General features: G+C 44.7%; 1 protein-coding gene across 4 annotated transcripts in view; it reads right to left on the bottom strand.

Annotated features, from left to right (window-relative positions):
* The window catches only part of LOC135394233 (ras-related and estrogen-regulated growth inhibitor-like protein), a 333,384-nt gene that overhangs the window by 99,062 nt on the left and 210,241 nt on the right, over positions 1-24,081 (bottom strand). For all 4 annotated transcript variants that reach the window (XM_064624871.1, XM_064624870.1, XM_064624872.1 and 1 more), the window contains one exon: positions 20,226-20,356. In XM_064624871.1, the coding sequence (XP_064480941.1) occupies positions 20,226-20,356 (131 nt within the window). The remainder of the gene's footprint in view (positions 1-20,225; positions 20,357-24,081) is intronic.

A 24,081-nucleotide genomic window follows, 5' to 3' on the forward strand; every position in this document is an offset into this window, starting at 1 on the left:
GTCCTCAGGTCATAAGCTCAAAGGGTCAGACATAAGTATCGCGAGTGACTTTTCCGCGGCAACGGGTTTGGCCCGCCGCAGACTTGTGGAATTCGCCAAAACACAGCACGATGCTTTTAAGCTTCGCCACGATAGTCTTCATATAGGGCGTAAAATATACTACTTCGACCCAGAGTCACATAGCGTTCAGGATTCTCTACCATAGCTACCATCACGTAATTACCAGTCACATTCAGGATCTACGTCATTACCATGTTTATCCATTATGTTTGCCAACATTCGTAGCATCATGTCCAAGCTCGATGAGCTCAAGGCGTTTATCCACTCCAGCTCCTCAGATCTTGTTATACTAACCGAGACCTGGTTGTGTGCTTCGATCCCGAATAATGAACTGTCGCCCTTTCTTCCCGATTTTACAATCTTCCGGAAGGACAGACATTCTACAAGAGGTGGCGGCGTCCTAATAGCAGTAAAAAGCTGCCTCTATCCTTCTCTCATTAGCACCACAAGTACGCTGGAAATTCTATGGGTTACCTTATCACAAGCCCTTCCTCCAACTGTATTTGGAGTTTGTTATAGACCACCTAACCTCAATGAAGGTTCCTTCTCCCCGAATCTACATAATGACTTAGCGGAAATCACGACTAAACTTGACGACTTGTTTGATATATCATCAGCACGCGCAGCAACACGAAATCACACTAGCAAGGTTATATATGCATATAATCGGGCTGATTTCCCAACCATCAATGGAGCTTTGTACTCCCTTTATGATAACTTTTCCATCACCTACGCAGCACGCTCGGTGGAAGAAAATTGGTGCTTCTTTCGTGACTCTCTAAATCAACTTACGGAAACCTACGAGGGTGGTTCCATAAGTTTCCGGCCCGACCAACTTTTAATAGTCATAGAGACGAAACAAGTGTATCACTTTTCGACATAGTCACCCTTAACTTCGATGCACTTTTGACACCTTTCAACCAGCATTCTTATACCATTGAAAAAATAGTCCGAAGTTTTGTCCGCAAAATGCTGGAAAACTGCCTCTTGCACCTCACTATCGTTTTGAAATCTCCGTCCTCTCAGATCCCTCTTCAAGTTTGAGAACAGGAAGTAGTGACTCGGTGCCAAGTCTGGACTGTAGGGTGGGTGGTGAATTTCTTCTAAGCCGCACTCCTTCAGTGCAGCCTTTGCAACAGAAGCCCTGTGGACAGGGGCATTGTCCTGGAGCAACCGGACACCTCGACTCAACCTGCCGCGCCCCTTTTCCTTGATGGCGTCTCGCAGTCGATGTAGGAGTGAAGCATAATAAGTCGCATTCACTGTGGTGTTCCTCTCTTTGAAGTCGATGAGGAGGATCCCGTGACAACACAGTAAACTTTTTTACACTTTTTTGGTGTAAATGGCTTGTCCCATGGCGCACACCTTTTTGGTGTTGCCTTTACACTCAAATGATGGGTGTTTTCTAATGCACCCTTTAGTTAAGTGTATTCCTAATAAAACACTGTTATAATGGGTGTTTAAAAACAAAAACACCCTTAAAATGGGAGTATTCTATTGAAAACACCTTTTATGATGGAATTATTTGCTAGTGAATATTCCCTCGAAAATAGTGTAATAGGAGCTTCCGCGGCAGCATACCGACACCACTGGCCGAGACATACAGTTTGACGTTCTTGCTTCTATGGCAAGTAGCACCGCGAACGCGGTATAGCCTTCCACCCGTGGTTCCATCGTAGAACCTAAACCGGAGTGCAATGCGTCGCAGGCACGCCTCGTTAGCTTGTTAACACTGTGGGACCAACGTGAGTGCAGAGGCATAGAGAGACCTGGGGCACCCTCAGTAGCCTATATTGGCGTGTCGGATGTATCATATACTGAAATAAAATGTGTTGGGGCACGTTCGTTACATGTGGTGGGGCGGGAAACGTTTGTAACGGTGGCGGGAATGTGTTTTTGCAATTAACACCCACGCTTGCAACGAGCCAAAGGTATAAGCTAAATTTCTAACATCCCTCCCTGTCAAATACTGTGTTTTTAACTCAGGTTATCGTCTATAATGTGATTACTTGCTGAGCGGAGCTGTGAAACCAGCATAATTTTTCTCTCACGAAATAAAACACAATTTTTAACACCATACTCCCATTTCAAATGGGTAAAAAAGGTGCATTCGACGGAAAACACCTGTTTCAACACCCCACTTTACACCCTTAAGAGGGGATACGAGTGAGGCGGCATCTCCGATTCACGATTTTTTCGCTCGTAGATGGCGCCACACGAACATACGGGTCTCAGCCTGGAGGAAGCTGTAACCATTACCCTTAGTACAAATAACTCACTCCTCCGCAGGATTATGTAGTCCCAAACACACGTGTGACCTCCTTGACTATTGAGATGCAGGGATCTCACGTCATGTTTGGGTTGCCAAGGCCAACTCAGCTACAAAGAAAGAAGGAGGTCCCGACGAAAGCCATTCTTCTTCCCTTTTGTCCCTTTGTGGACTGCATCTGGTGACTTCTTGATGTTTTGCGCTCTTAGCTTGTCTGACTTTCTGGACGCAGCGCGGAGTCCAAATGTTATATTTCGTTGGCCCTCGCTTATTTATATTCACCTGCTGATTTTTCTTTGGCGCCGAGTTCTCACACTGGAACATTTTGCGGTCGCATTTTGTATTTGACTGACTATTCTGATTTAGTGTATTTACCTTGCGTCTGTGTGCAAGTGAATCTAAATTTATTTGTCGCTACAAACATTAGCCGAATAAGTCCTCCGAAACCTAGACAAGATAAGCCGTGCAGCAGACCTTTGCATTTTGTCTTCTTTATTTGTTTTTTTTTTCTCGGACAGCGTGGATGTGCAGAGATCCAAGACTGCAGATGCATACTCTAAATGAGGGGAACTAATATTTTGATTGTAGATGGGTAGAAATCCAGCGAACCGGTAGAGATGTAGGAAGGGAGTTGCCTCAGGATAGAAGCCGCCGATATTTCGAACAGAGACTGTTGAAGAAGAACAGTCTCAGAAGAACAGAAGAAGAACAGTCTCTGTTCGAAATATCGGCGGCTTCTGTCCTGAGGCAACTCCCTTCCTAATGTTTTGATTGATTGATTTGTAAAAGAAAAAAAAATGGAGATGTTAGTCCCGAGCCACTCGGAACTAATGCTTTATATGCTGTTAATTTAATATGTTTTGTTGTACCATGGCGAAATTTCCTTCTTATAGTTTCCACAGACGAGCGGCTTTCGCACACATATGGATATCCGATTTCAGAACTTTCCCTTTAAATTTGCCGCCACCAATGAGATGGGTGCCCAGAAGAAGCACAGACTGTCGGCTGCTCCCAACGTCAGGCCATATTCTTCAATAGGTGTAATTCGTCGGGTTGTACCCACTTTTCTGTACAGCTATGTTGTTCGTAAATGACAAAGGTCTTAAAATAACCAGTGGCCTCCCCTCTTCGGCTGAACAAAGCAAACAAATAAATAAAAAAGCAGAGGACACTGATTGCCTGCACCGTATGCTCGAATCAAAACTTACGGAAAAACAGGTGCGTACGACCCACTCCACGGAGCTTTGAACTCCTTTCAAAACAAACGCCTTTCCAACAAACGGCGTCGATCAAACGGCATTCGACCAAACGATCTTCGATGAAATGGGCGGACACCCAGTTTTAGTTTATTTACTTTGCGCCTATGTGCAGGTGAACCTAAATTTGGTCCTTACAACATACATGTATCCTTCGAAACCTAGACAAGGGATCAGAAGGTCGAAACTTAAAAAAGGACGAAAAATTAAAACATCGAACGATCAGAAGGCTGAAAATTCAGAAAACCGAACCATCAGCAGGCCGGAAAGCCAGAAAACCGAATTACCGTAAAGTCGAAAAGTAAGGAAGCCAAGATACGGAAATTGTTATTCCAACTGCGATAAAAAATGTGCTCTACAAAGTAAGAATTGTTGAGAATTAATACAAGGAATAAATCGTTTCACCAAACTTCCCTTTAGATAACGTACTTTCGATCACTTAGGCAGAAAACAAAAAGTAGAGATGACTGTGTTATTGCATGTGTTTATTGTACACGACGACAATCACGTTCGGGTTGCCAAATATATAGAGCGACATCATCTCCTCTAAAATTCATTGAGTGGGTAGTACAAGTCATTCACTGGCAATCACCCACCAGGCACTTTCTTTTTGTAAACATGTCCCCAAGGGTCTAGGCAGCTAAGACTCTCAGACTTGCAAATGCAGGTTGCAGTACATCAGTGCAAATAGTGTTCCGTGAATATGGGAGCAAGCCTTTTTTTTTTTTTTCAGAACTTGCCATTTTTTGAGTTAATATACCCAATAAGCACCCTTCTTTTGGGTGTAATATGTGACACCCCTGTTACACCCATCATTGGACCCCGAGCCCGAGAACTCGGAAGACTGAACTATCGAAAGCCAGAGGCCACCAAGAATGGAAAAATATATATTCGAAAAGTTACATCTGCTACATCAGGTAGATCCACAACGCTGTGCTCAGGACAGGTATTGGGAATTAATGTGCTAAATGCTTTTTATGCATTTAAAATAACTTTGTATGACCTTGTCTAGCGCATGCCACTTTTTGGCAGCATCCCTCGTGTACTGGGGTTGATCTTACAGCTGTGGATAGAGAAAGAGCTTCTTTTGAAAAAGTTCTGTTAAAAAGTGAATTTCTACGTGGAGTCTTTTTCAACGTTTTATTCATAAATTATTTATTTCGCAAACATCCTCTTGGAATTCCTTATTTTTCGGCTTTTCCATAATCCAGTCTTTGACTGTTTGATATTACCTCATTAAAAAAAGAAAGAAAACTGTCTTCCAATTTCAACACATCGGGAGAGCGAATGATAACACCACTCGGTCTCACTGTGCCTCACCTCCCCTAACCCTACCGTTCTTTTTACGTGCATGCGATGCGAGACGAATATTGTGTGGCTGTGTAGCAAAGCTTTCCTGGTCTATGCCGCCTATTCTCCCTATTCTCACTCAAGGCCTTCCCATTATTTTACGACGACCTACTCAACGTGGATCTCTTCAGACAGGTTTCATGACCTCAATTTCGCGCTTCCGCTGCCGGGGAAACCCCTTCTGGGATAGGGTGCCAGACCAGTGACTGCATTCCGCGGAACGATATAAAGTTCTCTTCTGACCAGCAATGTGGAGCTACTGTACGATGACAAGACGGGGCAGTTCACGGAGCCGTACATACCTTAAGTTTTTTCAATATTGTGAACAACTGGAGGCATGGACAGACATGACATGGGCACGTAAATATTCAAGAAAAAATTCCGCGTAAATGCTACTGATTGCATTTCACATATGTGCTACAGTAAACGAGCTACGAACTTCTAAAAGCGAGAGACCGAACTTATAAATTTTTTGCAGCTTTCCTAAGGTTTTTAAAAACTTCTGGAAAAAAATTGCAAATGTGTCCAATGCGAATTTTTTGAAATTCTAAAATCTATCGAACAAGGCCATTTTGGTCAAAATCGGTTCAGTATTAGCTGCAAAAGATCGCATTGTTTCGCCCATAGAGAATACATGGGGCCGCCGGAGGTCGTATCCCCTCTTAATGATCCACATTGGATAAGACGTGGTGTATGTCGATATTACACCTTTAGTAATGCACTTTTTGCACTCTTTGTGGAATAGAAAAGGGTGTTTTTATAAGAATACACTTTGTTTGAGCAAATAAAGGTGTAAAATGATTTACTGTGAATCCCAAAATATTGTTGCCATGATCTTCTATGTGGATTGTGTGACCTTGGCTTTTCTTGGGGGTGCTTCTCCTGGTTTGAGCCATTCCATCGACTCCTTTTTCGAAAGGGGATCATAGTAGAGCACCATAGTCTCATCCCCTGTGACAAGTGACTTCAATATTTCTTCTTCGTTCTCTTGACAGAGCTCCAAAAACTCTTTGGCATGGACGACGCGCTGTTGCTTTTGAACTGACGAGAGAAGTCGTGGCACCCATCTCGCACTGACCTTTTTCATGTGAAGGCCCTCGCCGATGATGCGAAAAACGGTTGTATTGGAAGGCCGAAGCCTTTCTGAGATTTCCTTCACCTTTAGACGCCTGTCGCTCAGCACTTCCTCCTCGACAAGGGACAAATTTTCTTGTGTCACCACTTCCACTGGACGACCATCGCGTTGATATCTTCAATGGACTCTCGCCCCAGTCGAAACTGCTTAGCCCAGTCTTTTACCGTTGTGTACGACGGAGAGGCTTCCCTGTACACATTGTCCAGTCGCGCTTTAATTTCATTAGGCGAAAGTCCCTCTTTTGTCAAGAATTTTATCACAGCGCGGTACTCGATTTTTTCCATTTTAACCGAAGAGTGCACCCTGGCTGTTTGAAATGCCGCTCTCCAACCGACAAAAGCATGGAGAGGGTTGAGGGTGATGCTCCGGCCCTCCAACAGATGGCGCCACGCGTCCTTAATCGCATTTTCAAATTCGCGCGCATTTTCTACCTCGGGCCGGAAACTTATGGAACCACCGTACGTTCCAAAAGTACTCATTAAATTATTCCAACATAACCCATGGTTTTCCAAACGACTAAAAGCCCTACTTTGTTCTGTTGAGCATTCCGTACTTCTTCTTTATTACCTCTGTTGTATCTTCTGTATTGTACTGTACTTTTTTTTTGTTTTTGAAAACTGTTATTCCTTGCGAGGTCCCGATATGTGTTGTTATTTCGTCCATTCTTCTTGTTGTCCCGCGTATCCATACTTTCGTTTCCGCCACTGTCAATCTTATTCACGGGCTTGGAGCCCTCTCAAGCTGCATAATGTAGCTTTTCGCTCCAAGTCCCACACTGTATATCAGTGAAATAAAGCTTTTGATTGATTGATTGAAGTAAGAAAAAGCGACCGTTCCGCAGAGCGAAACGTCTCAATAACAGAGACTCATGGGCTGAATTCCAATCCTGCACTCGACAATACAAAAAAGAAATTAGGGAGGCTAAGATAAAGTTCTTTAACCACGATCTGCTCTCCCTGCTAGTCAATAACCCTGAGAAATTCTGGAACGTATTATCTCCACCGTTCTCCACATGTATGTCCACGTGACCTCCTTACGTTAACAGATACAAACGGCATCCCCATCCCATCTGATGAATGCGCCCTCGAATTCGTTTCATTTTTTTCATCAGTCTTCAATACTGATAGTCTATCGGACCACGCGTCCTTGCTTTCACCCTCCACTGCACCTATGTCCAGTCTCCATATAACACATCAAGCTATTTGCAAGATAATCGAATCTTTAAAACTCACGTCCAGTCCAGGCCCCGACGCTATCACCCCGAAGGTGCTATATAATACAAAATAATATCGAGCAAATTCTTAAGTTGCATATTCAAGCAATCCCTCCAAAAATCTGTGTTGCCCAAAGACTGGAAGGTCGGCAAGGTCATTCCAATCCATAAATCAGGTAACACACAGGAAATTGGCCACTAAAGTCCCATTTTTTTAAACCAGCATTCCATGCAAAATATTTGAGCGCATCATATATACCAACCTTGTGAATCTGCTGGAATAACTTCTTTTACCCTCTACAAACATGGCTTTAGGAAGAACTATTCATGCGAAACGCAACTTGCTTGCTATCCCATCAGTTACGACGCACCCACGTGTGTGATATCTCATTTGCGTCTGTCATGTGTGTGTGTGCGAGTGTGTATGCCTCATCTTTTTCATCGTCATCCCACTCATGTACTAACCCACAGGCAATGAGGTATGGTACCGCAATTGTTCCGGTGAATCACCTCATCCCATAATCATTCATGTAGTTGTTGTTGTTGTTTTTGCTTGTTTTGTACACGACCTACTTCTAAATGCTGACACTAACTCCCAGACTGATGCAATTTTTCTCGATGTTCGCAAAGCACTCGAATGGTGCCCCATGCTAAACTTCTCCACAAGCTTTCACTACTAAATATGGACCACCACATGCTTCACTGGATACATGAATGAACAAACCGCACTTTTTTTCGTCAGTTGTAATAACCATTCCTCACACAATGAATCAGTTTTATCTGGTATACCGCAAGGCAGTGTTCTAGGTCCCCTCCTATTCCCAATTTACATTAACGACCTACCCGCAGATACAACCTCTACTGTTAGATTATTCACAGACGACTTTGTCCTGTACCGCAAAACTACCACCCCTTATGACCAGACCATCCTGTATTCCTTCTTACCCCTACTCAATAAATAACACACCCCTCTCACCTGCAGATTCCTATAAGTACCTCGGCGTTTATCTTTCTGCTAACCTAACGTGGAATTCATTATATCACTGCCAATACTAATCGCTCACTTGGCTTCATCAGTCGTAATCTGAAGATGGCCCCCTCGCACTTAAAACTCTTAACTTATCTCTCGCTTGTACGACCAAGGCTCGAATATGCCTCCGCCATCTGGGACCCTCCAGTGCGATACCTTATCGATTCGCTTGAATCTATTCAAAACCGAGCAACTCGCTTCATCGCTAACGATTACTCATCACTTGCGTCAGTAACAACATTAAAATACAGTTTTGGTCTTTCTCTTCTGGAACACAGGCGCAAAATAACGAAGTTATTGCTATTTCACCGATTTTTCCACTCATTTCCACCAGCCCAATGTCCCATCTCTCGTTCCGAAGTTATTTTCTCACGCATTGACCCCCCCCCCCCCCCCCCCAACAAAATTAAACGCTTCAATTGCAAGACTTATTTGTTCTCAAAATCGTTTTTTTGTAACACTGCCATCGAATGAAATGACCTCCCCACTAACCTCGCACTCATCGAAGAAAACTGCACCTACCGCAAGCAAATCCTCACTCTTATACCATGATCACCATTCACATCAATGTATATAGTGTTGTTTTATTGTATTTCTACTTTCTTCTGTATGCATTTCATGTTTTGTATTGTTTATTGTAACATATCACACCTTAGTATTGTATAACTGTGTATAGCACGGGTGCCGAAGTGGCGGCCCGCGTGACCCCCGAGCAAAAATAAACAAATAAATAAATAAATCGTTCCAAGCTTCGTGAACGGTCGTGGCGTTGTACTGGGCGTTGTCTGGGCTCTGTACTCGTGCAGCTTCTCTTGCATTGGTTACTGATGGAAAACTGTTGCCATTATCTGTTACAGCCGATGACTCTCTAAATTAGAGCTGACCGGGGCCGTTTGGTACATAACAGCGAAGACGACGAAAGTATCACAGAGACAGACAGGGAACGTCGAACGTTCAACTTTTAATCATAATCAACCTTTAATCATATATGATTAATGGTTACAAATTCGACGTTCCCTGTCTGGGTCTCTGTGTTACTTTCGTCGTCTTCGCCGATGACTCTGTAAACCTGAACCTGCAAACCCGTCCCTGCGTAATAAAGTTGTTGTTGTTTCTGCCCCTGCGTGGCTGATTTTTATTTGATTGATATTACCAAACTTCCTACCAAAATTTCTGAGCAAATCCTATACATGGCTGATTTGTAATATTGGCCTTCAATGCCACCAGAAACGGACGGGTTCAGCAGGCTTGGTGATCTCCCGGGTGAATCCGAGCAAAGATTCTTCGAGTTCGGGATACTTGAAACGGGGCTGTTTTGGTCGCCGTTTTCTGCAGCTGTGGGCAACGTTCCTGATGACTTACAAATAGAACTGATTGACCTGCAGTGCGACGTACCGATATAGAACAAATTCGGTGAAGTTGGTGCGGCTTCGTGATATTCTTACGTTGGACGAAAGTATCCGAAGATATACGTATGTTGTCGCAGAGAAACCTTTCCATGTTCGGTACAACAGTCGTTTAATAATAATGATAATAATCCATGGCTTTACGTCGCAAGACAGCTGTATCAACACAGGTCTGCGAGCAGGTGTTTTCTGTGATAAGTGAAACCTCAATAAGTGAAAGTTACGCTCACAACTCACAAACAACTGCGCAATCACTTTCACCTGATGTTGACGGAATAGTTAAAAATAAGAGGTGCCAAGTTTCCTCAGCAAACAGCAAATAAAACGAATTGCTGACCATGTGATTCAACAATGCAAATATATACGTTTTATGTCACCGTAAGTTCTGTGTTGCGTCATCTATATCAGCAACAGGCTACCCCAAACCCGTGGTATGCGGCCCGCGTAGCTCCTCCATGGCTCAATGCGGCCCGCGGGCACGAATGAGTTCGGCACCGCTGGTGTATAGCGAACATTCTCTTGTTAATTATCACTGTACTCCCACCCCCATGTAATGTCCATTAGTACCCTTGGGGTACTGTCAAATAAATAAATAAATATCCCCCTCATACTCACGTGTCCATCAAGGTATTTCTTGTGCTCTACCTCACGTGCATCCAGCTCACGGCATGGCTTCAAACTTCACTAAAGACGACACTACCTCTCGTATTCACACGCCTTCAATTCGTGGGGTGCCTCACTAACGCCCGCGCGTTTTAGCTGATGACGTGGTCTCACTACCCCTAACCGACACTTCCCACGAAGGTTTCATGTCACCTCAACCCACGTGCCTTCAGCTCATGGCATGGCTTCACAAACCCCCCGCTCACATCTGTTGAACTAAATGCAGCATATTCAATTCGAGCTCAATGTTACCAAGAGGAACCAACTACACACGCAATACCGTGACCTTCTAAGGCAATATGGGTAGAGCCCTTGCTCTAGCAATCTGATATGCGCACATTTCAAGGGGAGAGAGAGGGGGATAATGTCGAAATTGGCTCGCCGTTGTCGGGCGCACATGTTCAGCTGAAGTACTCTGGACCAGCAGGGCTAATGAAAGGCGAAGCCTACTCCTTCATATTTCTTTTCCAAAGTTATGATGATCAAAGCCCAGGTTATGGAGTGTTTGCCTACGATAGGTGGCTGTTACATCGAGAGAGTAAGTAAATATTACCGGGCTACCCGTGTGATATTTTAGCCATCATTAGGTTCAACGTTATGCTACTTGCGTAATTTCGTCTGTGTGAAGGTGTGGATACACACAGCTGAATAAACAGAACGCAAAACTTCATCTCGAAAGCAGACACGTAAGGAAATTGAGGTGTCTTATACCAATATGTATCAGGAATTATAAGCGCGCCCGTTACAGGCTATACACACACATAAAAAAATATGAAAGAAAGTGGATAAGAGATAAAGATAATAATTCGGGGCCTTACATCGCGGGACAACTGCTAAGAAAAAAAGACGAAACGCTTGCTGCTTGAATACACTCCGTCTCTAGCGCGTTCGATGTGTGCATCGCCGTATCTTTGTTACGTATGTCTACCAAAATAGACGTCTGGTTTGCATGCCTATATTCTGACATGCTTAATGCGTTCTTTAGAGGGCAAAAATTAACTTGAATGCGTCCTCGGAATAAATAAAATAATGTCGAACAAGTAGGATGCAAGCGAGCTGGTGATAATCTGTAGATGATGACATTCCTTTGAGATTGAGAAAAGGCAACGACGAACAAGAAGCAACAGGTCAAGTTTCATAATCTGAGACTTCACCTGTTGTCCTGGCTGGTGGCTTCTATAATGTGATACATCTTTTCTGGTGGACAGTATGAGCGCAGTGTATCTATGTATGATATGTATCTATATATGTATGTATGAGCGCAGTATCTATCGTATCACAGTATCGAGAGTATGAGCACAGTATGAGCACGTATCTATCCAAAGGACGTGTCTAACAACATAGTTTCTTCTTTACAATATATTAACCTTCTTATAGAGAATGGCTGTTATTTCCCCCAATTTTGGTATGTTAAACGTAGAGTCACTAAATAAACTTCGCTCCAGAATATCGACACTGAGGTCCAAGGGCAGCAGTGCCGCAGTGCGCGTGTCCGTGGGTAGCGTGGCACGGAAACAAGATGGCGCACGCTCGCTCTTGGAACTCAGTGTCGATACATTGAAACGTAGCTTACTTAGTGACTCTAATTAAACGTGGTCTAACTTACATGTTGAGTAGAAAGAAAAACGAAAGAAAGAAACTATCTGGCGTTCCATTATGACGTACTTTCTTTGTGAGAGGAATTGCTTGTCAGTGTTTAAACCAAAATCCACCGAAAGCGTTCATCCTCTCATTGTACCATCTCAATGGACCTTTTTCACATACGCGTCGTGTCCTAGCGTCTCTCCAGCGAACCACGCTCGGCGCGCGCCAAAACACATCCATATGTGTAACAGAAAGGGCCAAAACCGGCCCGGAGTGGGACCGACGAGCTTGCGCTGTTCGTGCGGTCTCCCCACTGGACCCCACGTCTGTCGTCCCCATACTGCGCCATCTAGTGAAGACGGAGATAACCCTGTACGGCACTTCAAGGTCATGCGCCTTGGTGAAAAAGGTCCATTCAGAGTGTTGGTAGCTAGACCGTTAACAATAGAGAGTTTTAGCGGATCGTTGATCTTACCATTTGATGGGGTGCGGTAGACACGGTGCCTCGGAAGCGAGGTTACCAACGGTCTACTAATTTAGGGTGTTAGTAGACCGTTGCCCTCCTCTGTAGCTCAGTCGGTAGCGGGTTGGCTTGCTGAGCTCAAGATTGCGGTTCCAAACCCGGCCGAGGACGGTAGCAATGTGAAGGAGGTAAACATTGCTTCCAGCACCGTGTGTCGGAGATTTCCGGCCCACGTCAAAGGAACCGCATTTGGTCGATATTATCCAGAGTCCTACCCTGCGGCACGTGCAACATGCCGCCATACCATAGGCAGAGAAACCTTACGTGTAACAACACGGGCAGCATTATTACTAGTAGTAGACCATTGATAACGTCATCGTGAAGCTACCGTACCTACCGGAAGCGATGACAGCGTGCATGACTCAGAATCTTATCCGTTGATTGCGCGCGATAGACACGATGCTTTGTAAGCCACGTTATCAACGATCTATAGCTCAGGGTGCTAGTAAACCGTTGATAACGTCAACGTGAAGCTACCGTTACTACCGGAACCAATGACAGCGGGCATGACACAGAATCTTATCGGTTGATTGCGTGCGATAGACACCGTGCTTCGGAAGCCACGTTATCAACGGTCTACTAGTTCAGGGTGCTAGTAGACCGTTGATAACGTCACCGTGAAGCTACCGTTATTACCGGAACCAGTGACAGCGGGCATGACAATCTTATCAGTTGATTGGGTGCGATAGACACGTTATCAACGGCCTACTAACACTTTCTAATGTTATCGGTATCGGTATGTTATTATCGGAAGACATCCAAATGGTCGTGACTTACGCGGCGAAAGATACGAAGCTATACTCATCAGCGCTGACATCGAACTACATGAAACTGCTTTTCAAACTTGATATGTTTGGTGGTCCTTAGGTATGTGATACAGCATCTAAAAAACATTGTCACTTTGATAAGTTTTGCTCAACACAAGGACAACCACAGTTAATCGTGTAGCGGCAGCTACAGCAACATCTGCAGCATTGCGTTGTGTATTTAGTCCTTGTTCCTTTCTTCTGAGCAGTGTTACAGTATCAGTGCCGGATTTAAGGGGGGGGGGGAGGGCAAACGGGGCGCATGGCCCGGGGCCCCCACCAAAAAGGGGCCCTCAGCACTGAAATTGTCACTGCTTCTTCTAGAAACGATGCGGTTTTGGGTTCTCGCCAAAACAACATATGGAGCAAGAACTTTCGTGCACCTGGAAAATACCACCCCAGTTGAAAGATATGCGTATAGTTCACTGCCATAATTCAGTTGTTCATGTTCTTAGGCACCTTGAGGCTTGTGTTAACACAAGCCTCAAGGTGAAGCACACAATGTTGTGTGTTTCAGCCTGAGGGCAGTTGCTTTCCATCGTCTACGGTTCATGCGTAACCAGGGGCATAATGCTGAGGACATGTTCGAAGCTTATTCGACGCGCATGGCATAAACATCAAGGAAGGCAGGGTAGTCCTACGACAATGCTGCGCCCATGAGTAGAACGTACAAATGTCTTCAAGCACGAGTACGACAGAAAAAGCACCGTATACGTGGGTTCGTTGGTCAGGGCACTGTCTGAATCTGGTAGCAAAATTAGTTGCCGGGTGCTGCCGTGCTGCTGTTGCCTTTTTACATTTCCTCGAGCAAGTATACGAGTTCTTTACAGCATCCACGCATAGACACAAAGGTAGGCACGAAGACACAGGAGATGAGCAACCTCACCACAAAGGTGTCCGGCGACTGCTCAACAAAGCAGCCCGTTCCAGTACCGAAAACACGGTGGTCCTGTAGAGCGGATGTTGTGTGAGCCGTCAGGGGATACTGTCTTTTCTTTAAAACGTTATTAGGTCTTTAAACGTCGTTACGTCGTTAACACGTCTCTACGTTACTAGCAATCGAGATGAAATGGCTGAAGTACGCTTTAAAACTGGCGGTGTCATTGACTTAGGAATTCGTGCGCCGTTTCGGGACGATATTTTAGACAGAGTGGAGAAGAATAACAAAACGTTACAAAGTCCACAGATAGACGTGAACAGCGACCTGAACATGCTTTGACCTGAAGGCGTGAAGCATTCGATCACTACCGCATGGTTGGGGAAGATGCAACTGGAACGAGGGAATTTACTGCAGTAAGAAAGCGCAATTGAAGATCCAGTCTACGGCTGACGTCACCAGGCTACGTAACTGCCCCTGAAGCACGGTTTAGTGGCCCTTCATAGAAGTTCCGGAGAAGAAACTTTCTCCCGCCCTCTAATCAATTTAGCTTCTCTTGATCAACGGCTGTCCGCGTATGAAGAGCTATCGTCCTGGTTCGGTATATCTTTCGAGAAATCTGCATCCTGGAGGTATAGACTTCAGCCTCTGTGCTAAGGCATTTTTGCAAGACGAGGTCGGCAGCCGAGAATCTTTCCTCTACGCACTCATCATGGAGAATGAAGTGAAGGAAGTTTTCTCTTATGTAGAGGTTGCTGTTCATACAGATCTCAGTGTGATGGTTAGCAGCAGTCCCTGTGAGTGCTCATTTTCGATACTGAGGCTCATAAAGAACAGTCATCGGGCAACCATGACGCACGGTAGACACCTTGTCTCTCTTATGCAAAGGGACATTCTTAAACAGCTTGATTTTGCAGAGCTCACTACCGATTTTTGAGTAAGGAAGTCAACGAAGGTTCCAGTTTGCGCTAGCAGCGAAATGTAGTCTTGAATAAGTTGCAAGATAGTAGATACGAGATCTTAAAAGATGTTCACTGTAAAAACTAATGTGAAGTACTCTTTCTGGAAACTGTGTGGTAATAAACGAACCAACTGCTGGACATTGAACTTTTTCATATACGTATATATCGCACGGAATATTCGCACCAAGGTCAGGCATCTGTATGACCATAATTTACACTCAGGAAGCACCATGAAAAGTACTGATCGTGTAGAAGGGCCCCCACCATGTACGCTGCCCCGGGCCCCCACCACTGTAAATCCGGCACTGTACAGTATGGATATCATTCCGAACACTTGATTGCTCTTGCGGATCGGAGAACACTGGAGACACGCCTAATTCCTTCAGACACGCCCTACATGGCAATCGCTCCACCAGTGGTGAAATCAATAAAATCAATAACTAAAGGCGACACGAGCTCGTAAACGCGGCGTTGTTTGACGAAGGCGGCAGGGCTTCATTAGCGGCGATGGATGAAAGTTACCCCACGGGCGATGACACGTTGACAGCCACTTTCACTTCGAAACATCGTCAAGAAGAATGCAATCAATATCCCAGGTTTGTTTTCGTGAAAGAAGTCACAACGAAGATAAACGAGATATCTTGTTCCTGCGACTCTTTTGCGCCATATTTTGTTACGTTTTGGTGATCATAATTTCTATTGTCAATCGGGGAGTGCATCAACGAGACAATCAGGACGTTCCGTTTATTTGCACTTCTCAAGGCGACTTCGTGTGGCCATTTCCTGGAAGCTTTCGTTACAATAGGAGCACTTGCGTTCTCTTTTGTCAAAACGTGGCAATCGCGCCTGTTAGTGATGGGCGATACTATCGAAACATTCGATAGTATCGATACTTTTTGACTATCGATTGTCCAACTATCGAGTGAACCGGAATATCGATAGTATCGCGATAGTTTGTCGGACTATCGATAATATGGTGACTGGTGCGCCTGGTGCGTCGGTGGTGCACTTCACTGAGCTTCACGTCGCTTAAGCCAAGCCAGTCCCGCACTTCGCTTCTGCCTGCAAACTTTTCATACTTTATTCAGCCCGAATTTAAAGTTTTAGCTTGTTCCTTTTGAAAATGACACTTTATGCGAAATTTCCGTTTCGCTCCTGCAAACAATCAATAGTTTGTTCACTCAGAATTTAAAATTTTAGCATGTTCCTCTCCAAAACGAAACCTTCTGAATTCGCGTTTCGCTCCTGCAAACTATCAATAGTTCGCTCAATCCGAAATTATATTTTAGTTTTTCTCTAGCAAACTATCTGCACTTCGAATTTAAAATTTGAGCAGGTAACGAAACTTTCTGAATTCGCGTTTCGCTCCTGCAAATTATCCATAGTTTATTTATTTCTAATTTATGATTTCAGCATGTTTCTTTTGAAAACGAAACCTCCTGAATTCACGCTTCGCTCCAGCAAACTATCAATAGTCCGCTCACTGCGAATTTAAAATTTTAGCAGTTTCTTTTGAGAACGAAACCTTCTGAATTCGCTTTTGTTCCTGGAAACTCTCAATAGTTTGTTCACTCAAAATTTAAAATTTGAGCAGGTTTCTATTGAAAACTAAACTTTCTGACTTCGCGTTTCACTCCTGCAAACTCTCAATAGTTTGTTGACTACGAATTTAAAAATTTACTCATGCTTCTTTAAAAAAACGTGTGAGTTCGCGTTTCACTCATGCAAAGTATCGTTTAGTCACTCGCAATTTAAAAGTGAACATATTTCCATCGGAAACAAAACCGTACGAATTCTTGTTTTTCGCATGCAGTTCGACGATCGCGTTTCGCTCGTGATTGATAATTACCTCTCGGGGGAGAGCCGGAAATCAAATATGAAGTGCACGAAATATGAACTATCGGAGTATACATCTACACACTTCTATAAAGTTGGCATTTCTGAGGAGGAATTAGTGGCCCTTAATTGTCACAAACCCGTATTACTGTAACAGTAACATAAACTAGTAACAGTTTGACAGCGTATGCGGCTGCTCTGAATAATACTAACCATACGCATAGCGCACAACAGCCCACGAAATCTCTTTTTCTGCTTTGTTGGCTTAAGCAGAGCAGAAGTTCCCGTCCGTTTTTCGGCTCCTTATATAATCGTTTTGTTTTCTTTCGTGCTAACGGTGCGAAACTATTTGAAAGATATCTGCTGTGTAACTATAAATAAAGGTATTTGATTACCTTGATAAATAACTCGAAGCAGTGACTTCTACATTTTTGCAGCAAGCGGGTTTGGTATGTGTCCAGCTTACTATCGATAGGTGAAACCATCGATAGTTTTGAACGAAAACTATCGATACTTAAATGAGTAGTCATCTCAACCATCGATAGTACTATCGATAGTGTTTGGATGACTATCGCCCATCACTAGCGCCTGTTCTCGGGGCGCCTTCCTAGCGCCAGGAATTCGCCAGCTAGCACTTTTTTCGTCCGGCCTCGATAGCCAGGCAGCGGGTTGCCCAACTATATCCGGTGTCGTCACATTCGCACCGTGAGGGCCGGCATTGGCCAGCATGTTGAAGTTAACATGGGTTAGCAGAGGACGAAACCGGAACACGAGCGACCGCGATTCCCTTGCTTCTGGGCACCCATGTTCGAGTGATTACTGTCACGTGACCTGGCGCGAGCGCAAGGCTAGCGATTTCCGAGCGCTAGCTGCGTTGCCACATTTTGACCAAGGGAATGCGCCATGAGGATCCCTTTTAGCACCGTATTCTCAGTCCGCCCTCGGGGATCCCTGGAGCCTACAGTGCGCCCCAGTCAATGGACCCTCCCCTTCCGCTGTACTCTCGCTCCGCTCTCAGGGATTCCTCGAGCCTGGCGCGCCCCCTTCCAGGGACCCTCTCATTTCGCTGTATTCTCGCTCAGCCCTCGTGGAGTTTTAGAGCCTAGTGCATCTCCTAACACGGACCCTCTCATTCCGCCGTATTCCTGCTCCACCCTACACTGTTAAAACAGAACTTCACCACATAGCACGCTCCTAACCAACCATCATACTGAATGATATCATTCTGTGTCATGATTTGTTCAAAACAGGGAGGAGGCGCCTATCTGGGACAAGATAATCTGTCCCAGATAGGCGCCTCCCGCCTGTTCTGAACAAATCATGACACAGAATGATATCATTCGGTATGATGGTTGGTTAGGAGCGTTCTATGTGGTGAAGTTCTGTTTTAACAGTGTAGGGGTTCATTTAGAGCCTAGTGCGCCCCTTTCACGGGATCCTCTCTTTCAGCGATATCCTCTTAACGCCCTCGGGGGTCTCTAGAGCCCAATGCGCTCCCTTAAAGGGACCCTCTCTTTCTGCCGTATTCTCGCTCCACCCTCTGGTATCCTTGGAGCCTAGTGCATCCCTTTCCACGGACACATTCATTCATCCGTATTCCTGGTCCACCCAAAGCGTTTCCTTAGAGCATATAGTGCGCCCCTTCAAAGGACCCTCTCATTCAGCGGCATTCTCGCTCCGACCTCGGGGGTCCGTGGAGCCTAGTGCGCCCCCTTCGAGGGACTAACAAGGGTCACGGGACGAACTTAGAATAAGTATGCACAATGTCGTTTAGAGATAGATAAATAAAATTAATCGAACTTTTTTTTACAACGACTCAGGGTACAACTATGATGGTTGTGGTGGTGGTGACGGAACTGCTTGCGTAGTCGGCCACGCTCAGGCGGGCAACGTCACGACTATCGCAGTGTGTGTGTGTGTGTGTGGGGGGGGTTTCATGCGTCCTGGGTCGACTTCACAGGGAACTGTGCCGATATTTGTCTTAAAGCGTCTGAGGAAAACCCTGGGAAAACACCCAGACAGCACAGCCGGTCGGCAGCACAGCTATAGGCAGCACAACTGTGAACGTTTCCACGTCTCTGCTCACTCGCCTGACGACATTAGCGAAGACAAAAAAAAAAAAAAAAAAAAAGAGAGAGAGAGAGAAAGACACATACACACAAAAAGAGGCGATGATGAGATGGGGCTGATGCCGGCCAGCAGACTGGGTGCTACCCCAGTGCCATTTGTAGATAGTGAGAGATGATGATGGAGATGAGGATTCAGGTGATCGAAGCAGGGTGGAGAGGCCTGTTGATGACAGGAAATCCCCACCAGAAAAAAAAAAAAAAACGAATCGACTAATCGAGTATGGTTTTCTTGATGTAATCCACATATCGTGAGCTGCACGTTTTCCTTGCTGTATTCGCGTGACTAAATTTGGAGCTTCCATTGCGTTATGCTTTGCGTTTACTTTCCGTAGTTATGATTGGTAATTCTTTTCCCTGCATTTGTCGCATTTTGAAGGAACATATTCAGCATTTTTTACTGTTATCTAATTATACAGTCACATGCTTCCTCTTGGAATACCGGTGAAGTATTGGAGGAAACAAAAAACGAACATGTACTTGAAAAAGTTGCGAACAGGAAAGTGGCAGAGAAGTTGCGAAAGATCCGTGATTGCTTTGTAACACTCCCATCTTTATTTAGATGAGAAGCCAGGCAATCTTGGAGAGGCTTATTATGTAGAGTTAATTTAACGACTAGTAGATGTAATACATCGCTGAACATTCGGCCGATTACTGCTGCTCGTTTTAATTGTTGCGAGACTCTCATGCAGGAAGGCATGCTCACACATGATCAGCATCGGAGCAGTTGAGCGCGGCGACGCCTGGCAAAGACAAAGTGATATTACCATACGAATGTTTTCGCATCTCTGGTCAACACCGTCTTTCTGTTTAGTGTTATACGACACGATGCCAACCTGCAATTTGCATCCCACACATGTCCGGAGATTGGCTTAAAATGACCTGTGGACATGCGTGGAGTCGTATAGGTATCATCAGGTCGCTCCAACATGAACACAAGATATGGATTATGCTAGCTTTCATGAACGACCCGAGGATCGGGGTTGGTTGCGCGAAAGCGTCCAGTTTTCTGTGGGTGAACAAACTGCGTAACGCAGAACCTTGGCCTCAACAATGTTAGGAGGTATAGTATCGCTGTCACAAGGTCTGGTGCTATAACGCAACAAGATGCAAGTCAAGGAACGAGTACCTTTCCGGAGGTATCTGTAAGACGTACTCCTACGGCTTTTCCGTTGGCCACCACGGTTCTTTCGTAGTGGGTCACAGTGCCGTGACAGTATTCCGGCAGATACTTGCGCGTCAGGAATCTGACCACCAACGCTGCAATATACAAGAACAAACGCAAAATGACAAACGTACCCTTGTGACCAGCTTTCTAAAATTATCCCTATAATTGTGCTTCTGGGACAACTGGCTTGGTTATATTAGCGGGACAACACGGCAGTCGTCCGGACTACTGAACGCCAAAACGAAATATGTATAGCAAGGCAGACATATCGATACATTGCCTGGCTTTTTTCTTTCTTTCTTTCTTCTTTTTTTTTTTTTTTGAGGCGCAGTCGTCTCTTGACATTTCGTGAAATATGACTCGATAGAAGGTACCTCGAGTAGCACTCTCCTTTCTTTCTTTTGCGTTTTCAAGTACCATCATTCTTGTGAGTTTGTAGGCCTTCGCAGTTTATGTCACACTTACCCACATTGACGTGTAGCATGCACATGTTGCACACCTCTCGCAAGTCCAGGAGATGCGAACTAAATCAGATGACGCTTTCCGCAGTAAAATCTCCGAAATACAAAATACGTTCGCAACGTAGTCATGCCAGGAGACATGAAGACGCAGGACGAAACGAAGAACGACACGACATGAGCCGTGTCTGTTTTTCCTCGTTTTATTAGTCAATTTTTCTCGTTTCGTTAAAAAAAAAGCAGCTGGTCGATACAACTAGATAGTTTCTTACTGAAATAAGAAAACATCCTATATGAGGAGGTTTGGGATACCAGCTTAACATACGCTATCGGGATTATGGAACAGTCCTGCCCGACATTCCTGCCTGTCCCCATTTTTTTCTTTATGACATCACCATCACCTGGACACACATCTTGGAGAAAGAAAAGTGCAATCGCGTACCGGCATTTTCGGCATGTAGCACCTTATGCAAGAGTGTAATCCGGAGGTTTTCGCATTATACCGAATTCTCCAAAAAATATTCGGCGGGTGTTTTTCGGCATTTTTCGGCAAATGCCGAAAACGCGGAACCCTAAAAATAGAGTATAAGCAACACTTTTGCCAGTGACAAAGAATTTATAAAGTCTTTGTCACTGAGATCACTCTTATGTAGCGTAAAGTTTACTCTTTTTTTTTCTAAATGTTAAGTAAATAAAGTAAAAATCACTCTGTAGGGATAGGGGGTAAATTTATTTCACTGTGTTTCACTGTCGTTACTTCGTTATTGCTTTTTTTTATTGGTCAAGGAGTGCCTCCTCCGCAGCCAGCGCAGGTTAACCCCATGCAGCGACACCAGCTGTGGCTCAAAATCACACACAAGAACGCAAAAGGTGTACCGCAGCAGCTACATTTTGAAAACCGCATTTGAAGTAAAATGCTATGCATCTTAAACATAGTTGGAATACCAACAGCAAAGCGCCAAAATTTTCGTTCAGTTTGAACGTGATGCTGATGATTGATTGATTATTTAAAAGAAAACCAGGGAGAAAAACGTGATGCTGCGTTTCTACGTTTTAACTACGTTTTGTGCTATACAGCAACCGCGTTTGCTGCTATTTAACAAATGAATGCTTCGCAATTCCTACACAAATTTTCGAAATTGTAGACTACGAAAGAGAGTCTCGGAAGAGTAAGTTAGGGTAATGAGGTGTAAGATAAGAATATATCCGAGTATAAAATTGTAAAAGGAGAGTAACAGTTCCTATTTTCGTATCTTTCTAGGGGTATCATTTGCGCTCTTTCATATGTAACGGGAATCTTTGCAGGGTGAAGTGAGTCTTTGAAGAGTCAAGACGCGTGCCCACTTGCGTTCAGATGTTCGGCGCGCAGCATATGGCATGTTAAATAGCTGCACATGTACGGTGTTAAGTCAAGACAAGTTCGTGTTTGGTCAGGTTTGGTCATGTTGTGAACATTTCGTAAACAAGGGAAATACATATTCTATTAAAGTCAAGACAAGGTGTCAGATATACGCGTGTGTGCCAACGGTTTTCAAACTATGTATTATTCACATATACCTGTGACATACAGTCACAGTGTTCTGCAAACATCAGGTGAGAGCTAACGTCATATGAGCACGTTTTATCATCACCACACACACACACACACACAAAGTGTTTTCTTGAGCTCTGGTAAATAGCCATGCGAACGTTAACTTGTGCATCACAATTTTTTTATGATTACTTCTGTCTGAAAGTTCCGACAAAATGTATCTAATTCTAAAGACACAACACTTCCAACGGAGCTGTTGTTCTCTTGCAACACTCACATGTAAATACTACGGGACTGTCGGAGGAGAAACTCAAAGACGGTATTGCTTGCAGACTACTAATCCATCTCCATTGGAAGATAACGTCATGTCCCAGGTCCGTACATCTCTTGTATTCCAATGGATCCCGGGGCACATTGGCATCCGTGGTAACGAAACTGTAGACGAGCTAGCTGGAATTGCACACCTGGCTTCCACCAAATACGTCGTGATGTATACAGGGTCGGACATCAAACTTCTACTAAGGTCCATGACAGACGACATGTGCAAACGCAAATGGCTACAAGGTAGAGGTGATGGTGGGTCATCTCTTCTCAGAAGAATAGAGCCGGAACTAAGATTCAGCATCCCTCCCTCGACTGCCAGAAGTATCGAAACATTTCTACATCGTGCACGCCTGAACGTCCCGTATGGCCGACATTTCCTGCATATGGTGGGCAAGGCGGATTCCCCGGATTGTCCAGTGTGCGGGATGGAAGAAAATACTGAACATATTTTTATGGAGTGCAGAAGACATAAGTCGCAACGCAAGACATTGCGGGCCGCACTAGCTCGACTGGACAACAGAGCTTTTTCCATAGAGACGGTCTTGGGGACGTCGGACGCCAACCAGAGAGACGCCGCATTCAAGGCTCTCGTAGGCTTCATCTCAAGTTATTCTCTTGATGCTCAGTACTAATTCATCTGTACGTGACGCCCTGGCTCCTGTGTGGCGCGATCCTCTGACTGTCATGTGCCCGTGAACAGTGCGCCGTACAGCCTAGACTAGTCATCTCTCTTTCCTTGTTGTTTTCCGTAGCTTTTTCTCGGAGTGGCAGAACTTATCAGGTGACAAGTTCAGCCTCTCCGTATTATTTTTAGCCCCGTCCAACTCCAACTCAATCCACCTCCATTTTTTTTTCTTTTTCACTTACTCACTCACTCAGTCACTAATGCACATTCCAAGGCACATGCTACACTCTAAAAACAGAGGGCGGGGGGGGGGGGGTGATGGCAGGATAGGCTCGCCGTTGTTGGCCACACAGAAGTGGGCGTCGTCACGACTATAGCCAAAAAAACTACACTCAGAAGTTCACCGCATAGCACGTAGTGCGCCAATCATTGCCGCGAACGATAGGGTTGTCGCTTTTGATTCGAGGTGAGAGGGAGGCGTACGCTTTTTTGTGGCAATTACCATATACCCAAATTGCCACAAAAAGGCGTACGCCCCCTTCTCTCCTCGAATCTGAAGCGATAACCTTATCATTCGTGGCAATGGTTGGCGCACAGCGTGCTATGCGGTGAAGCTCTGTTTTTAGAGTGTATGTTGCTCTTCCTACACTCTTAAGAATGAACTTCACCTCATAGCACGCTCTTAGCAAACCATTATCTCGAATGATATCGCTATGTGCCCTGATGTGTTCAAAGTGGTAGGCGTACGCCTTTTCTGTGACACTTATGCGGTTCATAATTGTCACAAAAATGGCGTACGCCTCCCGTTTTCAACAAATCAGGGGCTAGATTTTGAACTTTTCGCTATCTCGTAATGCTTGCTAAACGCTCGTGCTCCCC

The sequence above is a fragment of the Ornithodoros turicata genome, chromosome 5 (genome assembly GCF_037126465.1).
Source record: "Ornithodoros turicata isolate Travis chromosome 5, ASM3712646v1, whole genome shotgun sequence".
Taxonomy (NCBI): domain Eukaryota; kingdom Metazoa; phylum Arthropoda; class Arachnida; order Ixodida; family Argasidae; genus Ornithodoros; species Ornithodoros turicata.